Genomic DNA, 22,687 nt, shown 5'->3' with positions numbered 1-22,687 from the left:
CTTCCTTTACATACCTCAGTGTTGCTTCAACTTTTATGATTATGTGTCACATGTAAATTGTGGTTTATTCTCTGTAATGCTACTTATAATTACACATATTGCAAATACATGAATTTATTCACATTGTAAAAACTGAAACGTGGATAAAGGTTGAATCCTTCTAACCACAACCCAGTCCCACAGTCTTCCCTGGAGGTAACTCCTGTTAACAGTTTGATGTGTACCCTTTCAGTCCACATAAATGCATTTCTATATAAATGAGCACGTCATATATATGTGAGAACACATATATGGAAGAGAAGTACATATATGTAAATGACAGGATTCTATTGTGTGGGATTTTTTAAGAAGTAACATACCATATGCTATTACACAATTTTCTTTTCTCACTCCATGATGGATGTGATTTTAAGATCTTTCCATGTTATTAGCATGTAAATAGATCTTATCATGGTTATGCATTAGTATTTAACACTTCAATGTGCTGTACTTTATCCACTGACCTCCTGATGAACAATTAGGTTGTTTTTATACTCCAATGAATGTTTCTTATGCATGCCTCCTCGTTTGAACACATATTTCTCTCAGGGAGATTTAAAAATTTTTATATTAGAGTTCCATTGTCCCACATCCTTGACAAGACTTGCTATTTCCCATCTTTATTTTAGCCATTCTGGTGTGTATATGGTGGTTTTAGTTTGCATTTCCCTGATGATTAATTAAGTGGAGCACCTGTTCTATGTTTAATGGCCTTTTGGATATCATTTTTTACGAAGAGTCTGTTCTTTTGTCCAGTTTTCTTTTGGACTGCATATCTTCTTTAATGGATATATAGGAGTTTTTTATATAGTCTAGATAGTATACTCCCACTTTGAGAATTGCATTTCCCTTCTCTTAATGGTGCCTTTTAATAATCAAAAGTTATTTTAGTAAAGTCAAATTTATCAATTTTTCATTCTAATTGGTGCTTTTAAAGCCTTATTTCATTTTAATAAAGGTTTAATAAAAATTTATAACATAATAGTATTTAATATTTATGACAAAGTTTCAAGAAATAAAAATCTAATAAAAATTCTTTATAGTGTTTTTCAGTCTTGGAATTTGTTTTTTATTTCCCTCCTGGAACATTATTTGGGACTGCACAAAATTTATATATTAATTTTAGAAGAACTGAAATCTATCCAACATTAATTCTTTCCTTCTACGAACATGGTATTTTCTTCCCATTTATTCAAATTTGTGTGTTCGTCAGTAATTCCCTTCATCCCCCACCATATCTTTCTTGTATGTTTATTGGATTTTAGGTTATTTCTTCCTATTTTATTTTTGTTGCTGTTAGAAAAATGTACGCCATGGCATTACACATTCTAACTGGTCGTTTCTAACAGATAAAAGTTATGGATTGTTGTAGCTCAATCTTATATCTGAAATCTGGTCAACTTACTGAACTTATATTTCATCTAATTTTGGTTTAAATGATCACATGCCTACATGAGTACATGAATATATGAGAAAAGTGGACAGAGAAAAAAGATACTGAAAGATACATATCAAATTGTTATCTCCAGGAGGCAGAACAACATGAGTGGTACTGAAAGATGCCTTTTATTTCTTACTCTAGATACTTCTTAAATCATCCTAATTGACAGACTAATCTCTTACCTAGAAGTGGTCTAAAGTTGCTGACAATGATATTTTTTTTAAAACATCAAGAATACTCTTAGCTTATATGTGCTCTTTAACTTCATGACAAATGCCATGTTGTTTAATTATGAATAGTACATTGTTATTTTCATTAAATTTAAAGAAACAGATACACAACCACTTTTAAATATGAAGAAATATTTACTACTACAGATTAAAGCCCACCTGTTTTTTGTAAATTTTCAGTTGTTCTTCGAAGTGGGCACAGAAATAGGGAACAGTTTCCTTTTCACCTACAAAGAAGTGATACAAAATCTATTTTTCCTTCCCATGTTTAAGGCAAAAATTAGTGTCTATTCCATCTTTACTCTAGCTTTTAAATAATTTATTGACAGCCCAAATGTAACTAAGATTTTCTAAAACTAGTATTTTAAAATGAAATGCTAGGCCAAAGATCTCTAATTTCTCTTTTTTTTGCAATGAGACTAAATCATAACATAAAGTACAAATTCTAAGATTATATTATTTGTATAGCCAGCTTACTTGTCAGAAAAAGTTTCATGTGGTTTATAATAAAAAAATAAAACTTCCTCTAATTCAAGGATATTAAAATTGAAGCTTTACCAAATTCCCAGGAATATAAATTAAATTTTTAGAGAAAAATATTCTGTAAATAATTTTAAAAATTAACCTCATTCAGCAATCTAATTAGATTGACATGACTTAGCTATTCCAGTGTGAGAGTTAAAATACTGAAGGAAATTAAATGCTCAGTAATTAAAACAACAACAATAACAAACATTTTACAGTGAGTCATTTGAGTAAAGACATCGTATTTTGTAGATGTCATCTTAAGATATTTCCTGATTCTCTAATAGTGGCTTCTTTTGCTCCTTTCTAAAATTAAACATCCAATGAAGTATTTTTCAAAGAAACAGTAATTTAAAATTTGAAATAAGCTGTTTTGCTCTATTGTTGGGGAATTTTTTATTGTTAAATTGTCAACAACCATTATTATTCTTGTGTTTATATCACTTTCTACTAAATTTCACTATATGAGTTATTGTTTTGAATGAAGTACCTGGCAAAGCAAATCCAAATCTATAAAGTATCTAATATTTTTAAAAATATTCTGTCTGAAATCATCATCTGCAAACCAAATAATTGACATGCTTACTCTTGTCTAGCCGAGGTCTTGGATTATATCGATACCCAACCTGGCTCCAAAAGACAGGCACAGAGCCTCGTGTTTGAATAAATGACAAGGTATGATTATGAACATGAATTAGCTGTTCAGTCTCCACATAATTTGCAACATTTCCATTTTTATCCACGCCTCTTCGTTTATAGCGCATTCCTAAAAAAAAAACAAAACAAATTAAAACAGAGAACAGCAATGTTTTTAAAAAATTTAGTCTGGCTAGATTATGCTCCTTAACCAAATCTCTCTCTCTCAGGATAGCCTTGGGGATCTAACATGCAATTGCCAGGTAGAACAGTATCAATTTACCCCAAATCATAATTTAGGCATCGCCGTTTTTTACAGTTGAAACTAAGATAGCCTCTGTGCACTGAAAGAGAAGGGTTTTCCCAGAGGTGCTAGCACTCAGGAAGGATTTATTACTGTGATGCAGCCATATTTTAGAAGAATATCCCAAGTGACTTTCTTCTCTTCTCTCTAAATAAATCTCCTTTCTTTCTCCTTTTGTTAACTCTCCCCCATTCGCCTCTCTCCAATAATTTGTCCCCAATCACATCACAGAGTCACTGAGCACTTTGAAACCAACTGTATTTCCAAATTCATATTGTCATCAGCATTTCAACACCCCCACAGATTTTCCATTCTTGCCTGGATTTGATTTGCACACTATTACAACCCCCTCCACTCACCTGCTCTGTGCCGACTGCGACGTGAAATGAGAGCCACTAGAAATCGTGGGTGAATGTCATCTACACAAGTGGACTCCTGAGGTGGGGTCTCTGGGCTGCTTTTCTCATCGTCAGATGATTCACTATAATTAACAATAAGTTCTTCAATCTGCACAAAACCTTGGATAATGGGGATAATCCAGAAGTCTACATCTGGTGTCTGGAAACAATAGGAACATTATGTTGTTTCTATGCTGTACAGCACTGCTACTTTCTTAAACCCAAACAGTAGCCAGAACATATTTATCAGTTTATAAGAAGCAGAAACCTTCCATTCTTTAATCATATTCTCTGCTTAATGAAGAACACAAAGGAATGGAGGGAAAAAGGAGGTGGAGCTGAGAACCTTTCCTTTTTTTATAAGGATCATTCGAGAAAGCTGCCTGAGAGGGACCAGAGCATAGGAGTCAGACAGCTGGAGTACAGATTCAAGCTCCACCACTTACTAACTCACCCCGGTGAATCACTGCACCTCATCAATGCCTGGATGTTCTGCTTTGAAAAACAGAAAAAACTACCCTATAATGTGGTTGCTGTGAAGATTAAATGAGTAAAGTGTAAAAAGTGTTTGGCATAGTCCCTGCTTATAGTAACTATTTAACAAATGTAGAGATGATGATTATTCCTGTTGGTATAGAAAAACGAAACTTAAAGACTGATTTCTAATTTCCAATTGCCTTATGCCTTTATTAAAATACAACCAACTCTGCTTACTTTATTATGAAACACAGAGGTCTACTCTATTTTCCAGTACAGGAAAAAAAAACTTGCTTTGCCAAGTGAAAAGTAGTAAATAAACCCCCCAAAATTCCTTTTAAGAAATATATTATTTTAAAATGTCATCTAACATAATTAGGAGAGTATTAATTAAAGTTAGAGATTTCCTCTTCTATGTCCTTCAGACTAAGAATACTCTTATCTCAACTGACTGCAAACAGGGACAGTAAAGAATAAAAAGCTCTTCAGAGAGTTGTTCTTACTGTCTCTTTCTCCCCTGTTGCCACAGTGCTATCTAGCCTTAGTCTCGGCATCAACTTCCAATCCACCTCTCCCTCCATAATCACACATGCCAGGCCCTAGCTCACAGTTTTGTCTTACGGAGCCTGCAGATAGGATCTTAGAAAGGTTGTTGAAAATAGTGAAGGGTCTACCTGCTTTCATTATTCTTATCACCATTCCCATTATTTGTATTTTTTTCTTCTAGCCATAAATGCAAAGAAATGTATGTTGCCAAATGCCACCTTTATTGCAAGTCATCAGTTTTAAATCGTAATGCAAAAAACTCTGCAAAACATAGAACTCAGTATGTTGGCAAACAGGACAAATATTCATTATGGACACCCTTCTTGCTAATCCCTTGTCACAGAGCTTTGGTGGTCACAGCTTCAGCATCATAAAGAGAGGTGAGTACATTTTCATGCCTCATTCTTGATAGAGACATGATAGGTATATAGTGGTAGGTGCCACTGGATAATCAAAATCATTACACTAATCCTTACCAAGGATGACAAATAGAAGAAAAAAGGTTTGACACTTTTGAAAGATTAAGAAAAAAATAATATATGACCCTAATCAACTATTTGCACACTTTGTGTCTAAAACAATAACTGGCACATAGCAGGCCTTCCACAAATACTTGTTGATTGATTGAATAAATGAATCAACTGTCCTTGGACAGTCATAATTCTCCAATATATGTGACAGAGTAAAGGAAGAAAGTAATTCAAATCAGAAGGAAGCTCATGCAATGGCCTAATCATATTCCCTGCCTTTTCTGATTCAAACACTGGCAGTACTGCAATGTCCTTGGAGACTTGTCTACTACAGTTCCCAGATGAAGAAACAGTAAAGTTAAATGACTTGGTGTTATTCAAGGACAACTGGGCTTCAACGTTTCCAATGGTTAAACAAAATACTTCTAATATAGGAACTCTGAGAACATTAGTTCCCCAGCCTTAAATTGCTACTATCCTATGGGAACGTGCTAAAAAGATAGGCCTGTGGCTATGCAGTGGAATTGTGAACTACCTTAAAATACCAAATGCCTTGGTTTTCCCTAGCTAAACGATTCCCATTCGATAGGGGAAAACATCACAGTGAAATTTTAAAATTTATTTTAATACAATTTAAAAATATTTGCTTAACTATAACTTTAGAATATTTTAGAAACAACTACTCACACCAATCTCAGTAAGATCTTGTATCATATATTTATTCCAAAAAAATCGGTCATCAACCTGGAAAAGGTAGAGAATGAACAGTTCAGAAACCTGTTGTTTCAGTTTTCCTATAAAGCGAAATGAGCCTATAACCATCGTAAGAAGTACCTTCTGCCAGAGGGGCCGAGGGTCCCTCTCCCCAGTGCTTTGCCTCTGCACTGAATTGGTCAGGTCGTAGGTCAAGCTATAATAAAAGGATTCCGAGTCCATAAACATCTTCAGCAACTCTTCAAGTAGTCTTCTTTCCAACTTCTCCTTTTCTTTACTTTCCTTTACCTGTAGAAAGCAAATTTACTTTCACTGCAGGAATTAAATGAAAAGCAGTCTGTGGATAAAACACAGCTTCCTAGGGACATGCAGAGACAGTGCTGGAATATGACAAATAGTTTGAAAATAAGTTTACTGGCAAGAAAATTACCACTCAATTTAAAATAATCAAAAATAAATTCCAAACTCATATCAATTAAACTCTTACTTTCTTTTTATTAGGAGCAGACACATTGGATTTAATATGCGTAAAGGTCTTCAGTAGAAACTTTGAGTCATCAGGAGACGGCATAATCTTCTCTGGTTTGTTAAGTCCAAAATGATGCTTCTTACAGAGCTAAATAATTAGGGAGAGAGAGAGAATTCATTATTATTAATATCTGCTTGTTCAGTGTTCAAGCATGTGCATAAGGGGATGCTGTTACTCATGTACTATGGTTAAAAGTAAAACTTAAGAGTTATAAAAATGACCAAGTACACACCTGATACTGGGAAATACAGTTATGCTTTCAATGATTAGAAAGCTACAGTACAGAATAAACAATACAGGACAGAATATACTTAGGATTTAGGGGTGAAAAATTCAGGTTAGGATCATAATTAGTTAATGTAATTGAAGAATAAAATGCTCCAGTTAAGGTTAATTAATGCTTTAAAAATTGGTATCTAAAATTTAATATATTGCAAAATGCATATTTTTCCATGCATCCAGGCCATTATTTGACCTGAGTTAAATATTCATTCATGTTAGTTAATTGAGTGTTCTGATCTAGAAGTTGTCAATAGTTTGTTCTACAGAGAATCTTAAAAGCTGGGCATTTCAACCACTTCCTCTCCTCCTATCCTTACCCACTAACAAAATCAACAAAAAAAACACATACTCTTTGAGTTCAGAGATTAAATATGAAGAAATAGTAAGTAGAGACTGCAGGAAATGTGCCAGCCAACTGGCAAAGGTGAGGAAGAGGATGGGGGTGTGTTAAGACCAGAGTAGGGCAAGAAGTTCTAAAAACAACTACTTGGCTAACGTCAAGTGTTTTGTATATAATTTCACATGGCTCAACATACAAAGCAAATATTCAAAAAAGTACATAAGAATTCTATTAACTAGATGCAGACTAATTTCATGTTTTTAACATGCTAGTTTTATCCTACACCAAGTGGTAGACTCCTATTATGAGCTAATAGTTATTAATGCTTACTTACAAAATAACTGTTACTAGATACACAGGATGAAAAAAAGCATAATGAGAACAAAAGCTAGTTCAAGCTTTGATTATAGTTTTTTAAAGAGGGGGACCATCCCTGTTGTACCAAATTTGGAATACAGTTTATTTGTCAATTATACCTCAATAAAGCTGGAAGAAAAATTGAAAGTGGAGACTAATAACTGGACCAAGTTTTCAGATGTAAAGGAATCATATGGATTTTATGCCTTTTCAAAATTAAAGCTATCAAGCTCTATTCACATGAGTTTCACAACATGATTACAACTTTACACTGTTCCTGCCTACCATTAAAGACAAGGGAACCACCCTGGCTGGCATGGCTTGATGGGTTGAGCATCCAAAGGTCACCATTTTGGTTAGATTCCCAATCAGAGCACATGTCTGGGTTGCAGACGTGCCCCCCTGAGGTAGAAACATACCTGACATATTTAGGAACAGCTGGGAGGCCAATGTGGATGGAATGGAGTAAATAAGCAAGTGGAGGAGACGCGTAGGGGATGAAGGCTGTGGATGGAAGATGGGGCTCTGGTTTTGGACATGTTGAGTTTGAGATGTTTGGTGGAAATCCAAGTAGAAATGTTGGGGGCTGTGAGGCTAGAATTTTGGGAGAGAGCTGGGCTGGAAATATGCATTTAGGAGGGAAGGATTGAAATATAGGTGGTATTTTAATCCATGAGACTGGATGAAATTACTGAGTGTTAATGCAGATTAGAAAAGGGGGTTAACAACTGGACCTTGGGTTTCTGAGACATTAAAAAGTCAAAAGTTTGGAAAGGAACCAGAAAAAGAGATAAAGAAAGCAACCAGGGGAAGCCAAGTGAAGACAGTGTTTCAAAGAGAATGAGGGAGTGATGAACTGTCAAAGCTATTGAGAGGTTAAGATAAGGACCAAGAATCCACTATTGGGTTTAGGCAAGTGTCGGTCACTGGTCACATTGGAGATAGCAGTTTAAGTAGAGTGGTATGGGGCCAAAGCCAAACTGGAGTGGGCTACAGGAAGAAAATGGGAGAGGAGTCGGAGGCAGAGAGGCGTACAAAGAAACTGGACACTCGTCGTCAGAGGAGGAGACTTCCAGGGAAGGCGTTAGAGGGGAGAGAGATCAGTATGTTTGCAGTTGACGGGAATAACCCAGCAGAAAAGAGGGAGGTGTAGAGAATTGTTGAAGTAACGTCCGTCCACATAGTTCTTCTGTCCTTCACCATCAACTCAAGATCTTGTTAGTTTTGCTTGTTAGGAGGGAAGCTAAGTTAGCTCGGTGTTGGCAGTTGGACTATGAATCTTTTTGACATCATGTTTAGTTCCCTCGTCTTTTTATTTTATTGTTTCTTTTTAGAGAGAGGAGAAGGGAGGGAGAGAGGGAGAGGGGGAGAAACATCCATAGGAGAGAAACATTAATCGGTTGCCTCTCACACAACCAATTTGTGGTCTAAATGTTCTCTCTGCCCAGATATCGTACCACAGTCTCCACCCCCAGACACCCCCTCCACCCCCTCCATCCCACCATCCTTACTGTGCTTTTATTTACCATACCATTTATTACCTTCCGACACATGACAGAACATAATTATTATATTGATGTTCCTTGTCTGATCCCCCACTATGATGTAAGCTCCATAATTGCAGCACTTTTTGTTCTGTTGACTCATATCTCTAGTGTCTTAGCAGTAACGGGTATAAGAGGTCTCACTAAGTGGTAAATGAATGAATGGGCTTTGGTGCTACAAACCTAAGTGGTAATCCCCAGATTCACACATGGGACATATACTGGTAAGTAGTCCTGGGAAAATTATCACCCCCCTTCTTCTGTGAACATACTACCTACACACACACACACACACACACCCTTCCTTAGTGTAGAGTCAGTGGAGCAGCACAGAAGCGGTTTTAAAAAAGATGCTTTCCCCATTAGTCCCCTACTGCTGCCACTGCTACTTGTGGCACAGAGCGATGTTGGTGAGCAATTTTTAACAGAATGTCAATAATTATCTAGTTATATTAATAACACTTTCTTTAAAAAAATCTGAAAACATGCCCCAAATCTAGTTATACATTGTTGCAATCTTAATATACAAAACAGGGTATTATGTATTGAGACACGGTTATCCTTAAGAACACTCAAGGCAGCAAATCTCCCCCTAAAAATGTGCCAAAGATGATTCTAAAGATTTGGCTATTCTACAATAGTCTCGTAGCAGCACCCCTAGTCCACACCCACATGTTCCTCACCCTGAAAAGGATGAGAGTGGTTTTATTCTTCAAGGGTAATTTCCTGCTGTTTGCCCTCTAGGACTAAGACCTCCTTTTGTGATTTACCTCCTTTTCTCTTTCCAACCTCTCTCTCAGCTCCTTCCCTACCACCTTTTAACATTGTTCAAGTTTACCAGAATCTTTTTAAAACCCATTCCATGGAATGACCTAGATGATTCGGGAGGGTGCAAACAATAAAAGACTGCAGTCTTATTGGGGTAGGTCAGAAGGAAGGCCCAAGGAAGCTGCTCAGGCAGAGTAAAACAAGGAACTCCTCAGTCTGAAAAGGCTAAACCTTTTCTCTAAGAATGATCACTCCCTGCCGTTTCTTCCTCTGGTCCCCAAGACACCAATCTCTCTGGGTTCTTCTCCACATTGGACAGTTCCTTCCCAGTCTCCTTTGCTGGCAACTCTTTTCATTGCTAGAGAGGCCAGTGGCTCCCAATGTTTTATCTTTAGTTCTCTTCCTGTTCTTCAAGCTCTGTCTAGAAGATTTCACCCTCTTTTCTCATTTTAACTAATTCAGATGAATTTCAGATGTCTAATTCCAATCTTTTGCTCTGCACTCAAGACCCAAATATGTAACATCTCCCTGCTATTGACACACCAGTCCCTCAAGTTCGGCATCTCTAAAACTGATCAACATCTGTTTCTCAAATTTTGTTGCTTCTCTGGTTCCACCTATCTCAGACAACAACTATACTACCCATGGGATGACTTAAGCAAGAGAGCTAGAAGTCATCTTCCATTATTCTTCCTAAAGTCTCTCCTAGCAAACCCAACCATGGAATGCTGATTGCTGTTGTGTTAATCCAGATCCTTACCTTTTACCCAGATTTGTACTTCTGAAAGAAGTGCTACTGGCTTAACAGACAGGAGAATTCTGTCATCGACTTAGTGTGGATGACCTAACAGCCTCCTTTCATGAGCTGGGGAGCCCCACCCTAGCACCAGACTTCAAGAACTGAGCGTGGCTTCAGGCCTCCATCCTGCACGTAGCTCTTTTACTCTGTAGGGGGCAAATCTCTACCTACCACTGCCTGCTTCTGGATCCAGAGCCCAGGAGGCCTATGGCCTCAGTTCAAACTACTGTTCTGTTCATGGTCCATGAGGATACTACTTCTCTCCAGACCTAGCGATGTCTCCTTTGTTTTTGTTTTTCTTTTTCTTTTTTTAATCTATCCTCTTCCTGGGCTTGGAACAGAGTTGATATATGCCCAGTACTCCCCACTTCCTTCCTTGTCACAACTCCAAAATCTAAAATATTCTCAAATCTGAAAGTTTATTTTTAAAGTTTGCTACAACTTATTTACAATATGCCAAAATGTACCCTAAACTGATATGAAGCTATTGATATCATCATATGCCTCCCTTAGTGTGAATATTCATATGATTCTTTAAGAAATATTAGTGTGTTATATTGTGGAGTAATACCTCAGACTCACCGGGCATAAATAAAATACATGGAATAACCTCCTCAATAACCATCCCCCCCAAAAACCTGAATTCCAAAACAAATATGGCCCCAAAGGTTTTAGGTAAGTATTATGATCTGTATAGCAAAGCACAAACTCACTTCACCATCTTCTCCAGAGGTCCATCTCTACCTTTTAAAAGTGATTTTTCTAAATAGAAATTTAAAATTACTTTGAACATAAACATTTTCAATTAATATTTTAGAATCTATACAGTTACCGCTAGAAAAGAAAGTGTAGACTGCTATCTTTTTTTAAAAGGTTAAATTAAGTCCTACCACAAAAATATAGACAGAGATCACTTATTGGGATCCTTTCCAGTCCTAAAGTGCTTTGTTTAGACAGAGTTCTTGGGATTAAAACACACCATGTTGACAGTGGGATCACCTTCCCTTTTCCAGAGGCCCAGCCAATTCTGTGCAGTACATGCTTAGGCCCTTATCACATTGATACACATGATCCCAGAAGGAAAACCACCACTGCCAGCACCACAGCGCTCCCCTAGTTTTCTATTATTCTAGCAACTTACATTTCACTATCAAGATTAAGAGCCGATGTGGCTGCTGCCATTTAAGGAAATAAAAATAAATGATTTTACTTTAAAAGTTGGTATCTATGTCCATCTGGAGCTAAAATTTTAAACAGATGTCTAACGGGAAACTAAATATGGAAAATGATGCAGTTATCTATTAAGACAATGAGATACAGCAAATACGATATGCAGACATGAAACATAAGCCTATAAAACTTTAAAGGATGTTTCCCCCCCAAAAAAAAAGAACATCTATGTCCTCATTTATTTGAACCCCACATATTCTTCATATCCTTGTATAGATCTTTTTTTTTTTTAATGACACACTGTTTTGAAAAAGTGTGGCAGCTCCTCAAAAGGTTAAACATAGAGTTACCATATTACCCAGCAATTCCATCCCTAGGTACATACCCAAGAGAAAAGAAAAGAAGCAGCCACCAAAAATGTGTACACTGATGTTCACAGCAGACCCCGCCTCCCCCGCCACCACCTCAACCAAAGCAGCTCTGCATGTATGCACCTCCTACTCTGGGTTTCATAGATTGTGAAACAAAGGCTGCATTACTCAAATGAAGTTTGAAAACCACAAGACTAAATTACTTTAAACATATTATCCATCTCTAAAACTGTATGATTCTGGTCTATTTAACCAAATCTTCATAATTACTATTATATTTATATCAAGTTTCCATAAAATCTCCTGAGATAGCACCTTACCTCTAGCTCCAGATCCTGAGGTTCCATTTCAGAAAGTGATAGCACAGCAATTTTGGTAACTTTACAGACTTCATGGTCTCCTGGAAGTTTGCCCACCAGTGCTTTCTGCCGAATTAAAATAAGCCACCATGGAAGATCTGAAAGACAAGAGTCATTATATTGTCTAGTATCTATAAAGTGCTATTGCCCTGGGAAGCTGAAGGTGAACAATCCAACAACAAAAAATGTGCAGTAGATATAACCCTTTAAAGTAAAGCATACAACAAAATATAAAAATGGCCCTTAAATATGTGAAAAGATGTTCAGCCTTACTCATGATTACAGTAATACTGTTCTCGCCTGCCAGACTGGGGTAGATAAAGTATGACAGCACATTGGCTGGCAAGACACGGGCAAACAGGCACTCGCACACAGTGCTGGTGGGACTACGCAGATACAACTTTTCTGGAGGGGAATTTACTGATACCCAACAATAAAACATGTGGTCTTAGCTCTTAACCTAGCAATCCCACTTTTATGAATTTACCCTGAAGATACACAAAAACACACAAGTATGTATGCTCAAGCCTATTCATTGCAGCAGTTTGTAATTGCAAAACACTAGAAACACCTTGAATGTTCAGACAAAGGACACTGGTTGAATCAACTAAGGTACATACACCCAATGGAGAACTAGGCAGCTGTGAAAAAGAATTAAAAGTGTTCTATGACTGGTAAGGAGTGACTCCTAGATATATTATAAAATTAAAGTACAAAAGACTATCTATAGAGTATGCTATCCTTTACATAAGAAATAATATATTAGAAAATACTCATATATCTGCTCATTTGTACAAAAAACAAGAGGCAAAGTAAGTCAGAAATTAATGAGATTGGTCACCTACAGGGTATAGGCAGAAATGGAATGGAAAAAGGGAGAAATGGGAATAATAAAAGAGATTGGAAAGTAAAAGTAACGGTCCTCTTTTGTTAGAACCGTGGTAATGTTTCAAGTCTCTACAAAAATAAATAGTTCAAATACACCAGAATGTGAGGGAAACCCAAAACAAAATGCAAACAGTAACCCAACTTAGCTACAAATGGAAAATGTAACCATACTATAGGAGATAGGGAGGAAAAAAACTAATCTAAATAACTTAAGAAAAGAGTATTTTGTAAGTATAAAGACAATAACAATTGAGCATAATATTGCATTTTTGTTAGTGAATTTGTTTTTCAGAAGGGTATGGATTAACAGTCCCAAAACTACTTTATGTGTACACTAGGACTAAATGAATTAGTAAATACATTGAGGAAAGGGGAGATAAAGGAAGATGGTAAAAACAAATGTAATAAATCTTTAAATTTTTTTAATTGATTTCAGAGAGAGAGGAAGGGGAAGGAGGAAGGGTAGAAAGTGAAAGAGGGAGGGAGGGAGAGAAGGAGGGGAGGAGAGAAAGAGAGAGGGAGACATCACTTTGTTCCACTTATTTATTCATTCACTGGTCGATTCTTGTATGTGCCCTGGCTGGGGATCAAACCTACAACCTTGGAGTGTTACTGCAGGTAGCAGCTAGACATTAGCAGCCAGAGGGAAAATAAAGCAGGGCCCCTGCCATTACAATCTAACAAAGAACCTAAAACAGGAGGTTGGAAACAAAAGAAAGTCATGTCTCAGCAATTAATTCAGCAGTCCTGAGCCTGGTCAGATAAAATTGCCAGGTGTTCTGAACATCACAGCAGGGGTAGTGCAGAAGGAGGCGAGTCCTTGAGATTCTGTGCTGGGAAAGGAGCCTCTGTGACAATTTCACTAAGACAAAGAGCCTTTACTAACTAAGAAAGAAAGCCTTTGTAGCTGTACATTATTCCCAAGGTTTAGAAGCGGGAGAAGAAGGGGAACCTAAAAACTGACTAAAGTATATAACCCCTGAACCCCAATAGTCAGTGTACTTAGATTAGCTAAGTACCCACTTATAACCTTGGCTCAAGTGTATAGAACAAACTTACTAACAACTTTATTTCTCCATATATGGGGCATTCAGACTAGCCAGGTGCCTGCTTGCAGCTTTGTGCATGTGTTTCATAAATAAACTTGCTATCTCATTTCCACTGTACATGTTTGTTTCTTGCTTGAATTTGTGTCTTGCGAGATCAAGACAAAAACCAAGGAACAAGCTGCGGGGATGGGGGCGCACTGTTCTCTCAGTTCTCCGTTCTCTCCCCCGTAACAAGAGTATCAGGATGATGCTCTAACCAAATGAGTTACCCAGCCAGGGCAAGAAATCTTTAATAAGTATAAGAGAGAAAGAAGAAAATACCCAGAGGCCCAATAGTTATCTTTCAAATTCAAGCTTTTACTTCGCATATACAATTTTTAATTAAATGAGAAATAGTCTATGAAAGGTCACAAACAAAAACAACTTTTCAGTTTATAAGGTTATATACACTTAAAAAAATATTGTACTACCTTATTAACACCAAAAATAAAAATAATTAAAATAGTGCTCTGGGAATTTCTTATTGTAGAAAAATAACAAAGTATTTCAATTCCCCCTATGTTTTCCTCCAAATATTAATTAACTTTCACTTGAGGAATAGTATTTTGAAGACTTGCTTTAGGCATTTCATAAAATGCAAGAGTTTGGAAGTGTTTCATAATTCTTTATAAAGTAGGGTGGAAATCTGCTCCAAAGTTTCAAGGCTTTTCCAGACCATTTCATTATTCATTATCATTAAACATTAACTGAGGACCAACCATATACTGGGAATCAAGGTTACCAAGCGCCTCATACACAAGAAACCTAACACATAATAAATAAAGCACACAAAACATAATATACTGTTGAATGTCAATACATTTCATTAAATAAAACAATGGCCTTACCACAGGTCTCTTAACCTCACAAAAGAAATATCTATTTTACACTGAACAATTTAAGTGTTGGCAGCTGACTGGACAAGCCAACATTAGGAAGCCCTCTTCCAAGTTTAAGCCTTCTTGCTGCAGTTTATTACTTTGGATTCATTTTATATTAACATCATAAACTGTAATCTTAATAAATTAGAGCTATGACAAATACAATGTGAATAATCAAATGTAATAAATGCCTTTCCAATAAACCATCTAATGATATAATACCAAAATATTAAAATACTAACTTTCGAACAGAAGTTGTATCCCATATATAAGCTTACTTGGGAAACCAAAAGGCATTCCTTCCCCACAAAAACACTGGCATTGCCAATATTGAAATTCAACCGTTCTTTTGGAAACTTTCCAGTCTCTCTGTATCTCTTTATAAACATTCATGTTATGACCAAAGGTAAAAATAAAGAGAGAAAGTGGGTCTGCTAATAACTCATCTGTTCACCTCCTTTAGCTTGCTCATTACTGCAGACTATATTCCTGATGACAAAGAACGTCCTTTACCTTTCCTAGGTCCACTTCTCCTGGAGCCCGCAAATGGTGAAGTACAGAGCACCTGCTGTTTTAACACTCAAAGCCGGCTGCGAATGGAGGAGCCAGCACAGAATTTATAATTACATCCACATGCCAATAAATACTACACCAGGTGGATACTATACACTCCAAAGTCATTTGTAACATGATATTCAAATGTAAATATTTAAATTCTTGAAGGGCTCCTGCAGATTATGCCTCAATGAGCCATAGAGGCGTCTGAACTTGGACCCGTATGTCAGAGGATGGAGACATGTTGGTGAAGAAAAAGAATTAGGAAAGGGGATTATAATCGGTTCACTTTTCCTTTCTTCTGTGTCAAGCTGACAATAAAAATACTTATGTTTCTAAGAGAGACTAATAATTGGGATATCTCAAGATAAATTATGTTCCAACTTGAAGGATAGCATTTTTTGTCCTTGCAAATCTTGAGTAGAAATTTAAATTCAGCCCAATGTGTGCATAAAACCTACTTATTGTTATCTGTTGCATAAGCTATGAATTGGCCATTTGGTACATTTAAATGAGTATGAGCATGAGTCTATGAAGTAAGTTTATGCAAACTTAAGCATGAATTTAAATTTCTACTAAAGATGTGAATTCATAGTATGTTTAATATAATTTTTAGTTTATATTCAAAGCCATTTCTATTTTTTTAAACTACATTGAGGGAAATGTGGGGTTTTCTTTCCCTAATGGAAATAGAGCACTATACATCTCTGAATATATTTCAGGGAATATTATACATCAGTAAAGTGGAATTACAAGTACCACTATAATATAACCACCCAGCACTGTTATTTTGACTGTTAGGTATATGGTAGCTAAAAGTACATCACATAGGGCATCTAATACTCTCGGTGACTCAAGAGCTAATTATTAATTTGTTTATCTTCCAAACATAGTAGCTACTCAACTTTTCTTGATTGGTTGCTCTGTAGCTCATGAAAGTTTCCTAAGTCTGGGTTTATAGCAAATTGACAATGAATCATAAGGGGAGCATCTAGGATAAGAGGCACTTTTAACAGGCTCCATTTGAAATGATCAAATAGTGGTATGAGAAACATATTCAACTTAGCCTATGACACTTAGGGAGAATTTAAATCCCTAATAATGACCTGCCATAAAATTAAATAACCTTACACTCTATAAAAAGATAAAGTCTTTTATATCAATAATAGTCTTAGAAAACTAGAAAAGTCTAACTTATAAAGTATCATTAGGCAAAGTGAATTTTTATGTAAAAGTATATTTTTTAGACAACTATAGCTTATCTTCTTAAAATGCTGTTTTCTTATGTTTATTGAAAACATTAATATATTACATACCTCTACCTATTAAGTATAATTAAGTATATTTTATATACTTAATAGTATAATTATAAGTTATACTATTAAGTATAATTTATAATTCATGATACAGGTTTATAATCATGTAGGTAAATTACTGCTTTGAGAGGTGACGTAGTATGCTTCAACTGGCCTCTCCAGAAGAGGATCCAAGCCCACAAACTGTAACAAATCCAATAACCAAGTCAATGAAATCAATAACCTTCATTTTCTGCTCTGAATGGCTGACACTGGCCATCTCTAAATAAGTGAGAACTTACTATAATTATCAAGAATTTCCTTTCTTAAACACAATTAGGCCTGATAATAATATGATTGTGATCATATCAAAATGTTCAATAAGATAAAAAGTTTAAAAAATATACAAAGGAGGAAATAAATGTAGAAAGCATCTTTACAGATGGCCCATACATACACTCTTACCATAACAACTTCTTTTTCCCAAGCTAAAAACCTTTAATATCACTGCCATAGGAATCACTGAGGAAAACAACTGGAGTTTAAGAACAAATGGGTTTATAACTAGAAAATGGAATCATAGTGGAATAGCAGAAGAGTCAAGCTCAAGCTGGCTTGTCCCTAAAGTGTCTCTCTGCCTGAAAATATAAAACCCGCCAGTTCAAGATACGCTCAGAAAAAAGCAGCATACTTGTCTGATGACCCTTAGGGGAACCCAGAATTGTGGGTCACATTCAGGTATCTAGTTCAAGCACTGCCCCTCTGAAGGAGGTGGGACCATCCGCACTAAGGAGCTCAAGTTAGGGACAAGAGAATGACAGAAAAATCTGAAGCATACAGTGATGGAACATGTTAAGGAGAGCAAAGAGAGAAGGTAGGGGCCATTCCGCATAGAGGTACTGGGGATGGAGCAAAAGAAAGAGAAGGGAGGCAAAAAGAGCAATGAGAAGATGCCAAAGAAAGGAACCTCTCACACGACTTTCTTGCCCAAAGCCATTAATAGAATAGGTCCACTAAATTACAGTTAAATGATCTTTTAAGGGTTAACCAGGAACCTAGTCACCAATGAAAATCTTACCTCCAAAACAAACATGAATAACAAAATGAATATGAAATGACTGTAACTGAATTACATGTTTTGTTTTTTCTTTGGTTTTTTTTTTGTTTCCTTTTTCTTTCTTTTTTAAAATTACATTTTAGGTCATTCCTATTTTGGTAGACATGTTATGTTACGAATAATGCTATTTCTTTAGAATACGCCCCTCAAAGTAATTTTAGTACATTTAAAAAAATTGCCTACCAGTTACCAAAAGATAGATGTATTTAATTATTTTAACTAAGATAAAATCAGAAATAATGAAAACAGGCTACAACAAAGGCTATTTTCTGACTTAAATGTTTTTAATAGGTTCATATATCATATGTCATAATGACTTTATATACCATAAAATTCACCTGTTGGAAATATATATGCAACTCAATGGTTTTAGGAGATTTAAAACCAGGTGAACATTATCATAATCCTTACTAGTTTTTAATAATGTGAGTTGTCAGTAGACAATAAAACAATCTATTCCTCTCACAATGCAATTGTACACAGACAATGAAACTTGTATTTAAATAGAAACAATATATAAATTGTAACTGAACAACAGTAAAAGGAAAAAAATCAGAAAAGCCAAAAAAAAAAAAAGGAAGCACTACGTAAAGGCATGAACCAAGAACCACATCTCTAGCAGAGGCTGCAAGCTCTGTAGGGGCCCTTCCAGGCTCCTCTTCCCTTTTCTCCAGTGCCCTTGAGGAGTGGTTTGTTTTTTTTAATTGTTGTTCAAGTACAGTTGTCTCCATTTTCCCGCCACCATTTTCCCCCTGAGGAGTGGGCTTTTCTAATGGTTTTTTAGGAAAGTATAAAGCAATGTTAGTGACGCTCCATTATTTATCACTGAAATATATAAAATATTTCATGTCCTTAGTGTCATAGTAAGAAAGTTTCCATAGTCAGCAATAGACTAAAATTACACACTTAAAACTCTATGCATAAAACATTTTACCATTTTAATGACTGAGACATCTTTACCACTTCAAAAGTGGAAAAACAGCAGATGGCGAGTCCTATTTTAATGAATGAGAGCTATTTGAGTGAACTGTGTCTGTGGCTGTGTTCAATACTATGTGTTGTGATTCCCTTAATTTCTAAATCAAGAGCCTCTACTGCCAAATTAATCAAGATTCCTGACAATTTTTTCTTCAAATTATTTCTGAATATATCATGGAATGTATACTTTTGTTTTTTATCTTCAGATATTTCTTACCCCAACAGGGCTTATCCTTGTTTCAATCTTCAAAACAGATTTCAATTGAAATAGCTTTTGAGATCCACCTAAAGTCCCCAGCCTAAAGCAATCTCTTCCTGGAAAGCTGCGTGAAGATATAGCTGTCTCCCCAACATTACACAGGAAACAGAGAGGAAGCACATCAATGAGCTGGCCCTTTTGCACCTGGCCCTTTTGCACCGCTACCTACTCTGCTCGGACCCATGTCTCCTCTCACTCCCTGCCCCTCACCCTGGCCACGTCCAGAGGATCTTACTTTTTTGGGCCTCAGCTTCCAGACATCACTTCCTCAGGGATGCCTTCCATGCAAGACCACCAGCCCCACAAGCCAGGCCCCTCTGTCATGGGCCTTACAACAACCCACAGTTTTCTTCAGCACCTTAAGTATAATTATAGAACTGGGTAGCCAGTGTTTATGCCTTAGATTCAAGTCCATGCTCCTGGAAGCTTTGAGTTTTGTTTACCCTGCAGCCCCGAGCACTGAATGAGGGCTTTGGTTCACAGTAGGCACTCCATAAATAACTTGTTAAATAAATATTTGCTGCATATTTTTGAATAGCCTCTGAACAGGGAGAGACAGCAGTGTGCAAAACAAACACAAACGAAAACAAAAAATAAATGTGTAACTAAAATTGTGATAAGAATTTGGCCCTCATTCTCACTTCCTCCTGGACACCACAGGAATGAAAAAATGTTGATTTCTCATCAAGTTTTAATTTTCTTTCATCTAGCAAGCACATTACATGTCCCTTCTACTTTCTGTCCCTTATATTAATAAATCCTAACTGGTCAAACCAAAGTCAGACACTTTCAAGTTGTCAGAGATAGACTATGTTAAACCCTGGCTGAAAGTCTACCTGCCTGCAAATGTCTGGGGAAGATGCCTTCTAAACCGAAGAAAGGTTAACAGTTTTAAACAGGCATTTTCTAGGCACCAGGGTTAACTGGACAATTGTTTTGCAGAGCTTGCTGAAAGGAAGGGCAATTCTTAGCAAAGAATAGCATACCAAATAACACTTGAAATTCTTTCACCACACATTTTTTTAAAAGGGCATGTGGATTATGAAATATGACCTTCACAAATGCTACTAACATTTTGCTACTAAGAACATTACTTTGTACAACCTCCACCATGTAGTCTTTTAGAGACATATTAAAATCACTATAGCTTCAGCAAATATTAACATTACTGGAAAAAAACAGTGCAAGTTTAAAATTTCTTCAAAACTGTATAGCTAGAACTTAAGCTATTCTCTAATAGACTATCTGACACCTCGAAGTTACCTTTAAAACTAAGGAAAAAAATGTCAGCCCACATCCACTGAATGCTTACTGTTATCAGGAACCATACTAAATACTTTATGTGAGTCTTATTAAGTCTTACAATAACTGTATCAAGGAGGTGTTATCATCTTTGTCTTACAGTCAGCAACAGAGGTTTGGATGAAGTAACCTGACCCAAGGCAACTATGTGATCTTCAGGGCTTGAAGTAGCCAGCGACCTTCCCCCTCTTCTTCCCTCAAGACACATCCCTTTCTCTTTCTCTCTCTCTCTCTCTCTCTCTCAAAAGCTCCAAGGGCCCTTCTTTTGCTTCTGTAACTTATTTCCTGAGCCCATGCAGCCCAGCTGGCTCACTTGTTCTACCTCTGTGACCTTCTAAATAAAATTTTGCTTGTATTTGAAGAAGCAAAGAAGAAAAAAAAAAAAAAGGAGGTCTCTAAAGAGGTAATTAAATTTAAATGAGATCATCAGGGTAGTCTCTAATCTTATATGACCGGTGTTCTTTTAAGAGGAAATTTGAACACAGACACAGAGAAAGAGAAGAAAGTGTCATGTGAAGACATAGGGAGAAGACAGCCATCTACAAGCCAAGGAGAGGCCTCAGAAGAAACCAACCCTGATGACACCTTGATCTCAGACTTCAAGCCTCCAGAATCGTGAGAAAATTTCTGTTGTTCAAGCCACCCAGTTAGCAGAACTTTGCTATGGCAGTCTGAACAAACTAATACAGTTTCTAAGTCATGCCTGCTTACATTTCCAGAGCTCAGAGTTCAGTGACAGTCACGAACAGCAGCATGGCTCACCCACGCCGTTTTAAGACTGTCAATGACATCTGTTCAAATAAATTTATGTTCCCATCTCATCAGGCAAGAACAAAAAATCATGCATTAATATGTAGAGAGTAAGTAGGAGGGTGAAAAAGTTTAAGTACATATGTTTTATTCCCCTCATCCTCTACCCTCAGGAGGTAAGATGCTCCCACGGGAAAACATGCCTGCAGCGATTATCTCGGTTCCAGGGCACAGCAGCAGCACACCACCCACAGGCCAGGCTGACGATGTGGCCAGAGCAAGGAACTTAATGGGGCGCAGGGAAGGGAGGAGGCATCCCCAGGACAGAGACTGAAGAAAGAGAAGGCAAGAAGAGTAAGATGAATGCTCAGAGAGCGAGGAGTCGGGGGTGGAATGACACACACAGGGTGGGGCTGCAATTCTCTCTGTGGGTGAAGAGCAGCATGGGGCCCAGAAAAATTTCCCTTTGTTTCTTCCCCACTCCTTTTGTTAACAGGCAAACCTTAAAGTGATGTGACAAAACGAAAAAAAAAAAAAAAAGATTAGGAAAGTGAAAAACTGAAACACTTCTCTATCCCTCTTTCCTTTTTAAAATGTTTTCTTTTTCCAGTTCACTCTATTCTCCACCTCTCCCTCTTCCAAAATATCCTATATAATAAAGACCCCCACTGCCTACCAACCACTTGTTTTTGTTTTTCATCCAAAGAAAGGCAAGTGGTGCGAGAAGGGGAAGTACACGTAAACGGGGGCTGACCACAGGAGATGGCCGTACCTCACCACCTCCTGATGGCCATATTCTCACAGGACCATAAACTCACCAACTGGTAACATACGTGTGCATTGCTTGTAGGAGGTAACTTCTGGGTTGTCAGCCAAGTCCAGACCCTTCTGCTCTCACCGCCCCTCCTGCCTAGAGAAGTGTACCTCTCGAAAACGTCTGAACTTTGTGACCAGGGAAGGCCCTTGGCCCAGTGGGCCAAAAGGAGTCTCTGTCCTAAGGGCCTGAACTAGGCTCACTGCTCAATCCTTGATAGCTAGCTAATCAGTCTCCACTGACTGTAGACTGGTTGGTTTAAGGGCTAAAGTTGGTTTGAGGGCCATATAAGAGCAAAAATGTTGTCCTGCACACACCGAAACAGAAAGCCAAAACAAGAAAGGACAGGAAAGGTACAGGGAGAAGTGGTGGTCAGAAACCACCTGGTCCATAAAAAGTAACCTCAGGTTCTACACAATGTCCACTTTGTGGTTGTAGTTCACTTCTTGGTTTTAGTTCCC

The 22,687-nt window shown here is 37.0% G+C and overlaps 1 protein-coding gene across 4 annotated transcripts in view; it reads right to left on the bottom strand.

Moving 5' to 3' along the window:
• The window catches only part of INPP5F (inositol polyphosphate-5-phosphatase F), a 74,367-nt gene that overhangs the window by 27,411 nt on the left and 24,269 nt on the right, over positions 1-22,687 (bottom strand). For 2 of the 4 annotated variants that reach the window (XM_054581608.1, XM_054581609.1), the window contains exons 3-9: positions 12,261-12,397; positions 6,268-6,396; positions 5,901-6,068; positions 5,754-5,810; positions 3,535-3,733; positions 2,822-3,001; positions 1,870-1,937 (exon numbers count right to left, since the gene is read on the bottom strand). In XM_054581608.1, the coding sequence (XP_054437583.1) occupies positions 1,870-1,937; positions 2,822-3,001; positions 3,535-3,733; positions 5,754-5,810; positions 5,901-6,068; positions 6,268-6,396; positions 12,261-12,397 (938 nt within the window). Of the gene's footprint in view, positions 1-1,869; positions 1,938-2,821; positions 3,002-3,534; positions 3,734-5,753; positions 5,811-5,900; positions 6,069-6,267; positions 6,397-12,260; positions 12,398-22,687 lie in introns of those variants that run through there. The other 2 variants (XR_008529793.1, XM_054581610.1) reach the window with 2 other exon arrangements.

This window comes from Pteronotus mesoamericanus, unplaced genomic scaffold (assembly GCF_021234165.1).
Source record: "Pteronotus mesoamericanus isolate MK-2021 breed Mesoamerican mustached bat unplaced genomic scaffold, CSHL_Meso_final contig_657, whole genome shotgun sequence".
In the NCBI taxonomy this organism is placed as follows: domain Eukaryota; kingdom Metazoa; phylum Chordata; class Mammalia; order Chiroptera; family Mormoopidae; genus Pteronotus; species Pteronotus mesoamericanus.
This window is presented reverse-complemented; position numbering and strand designations above follow the sequence as displayed.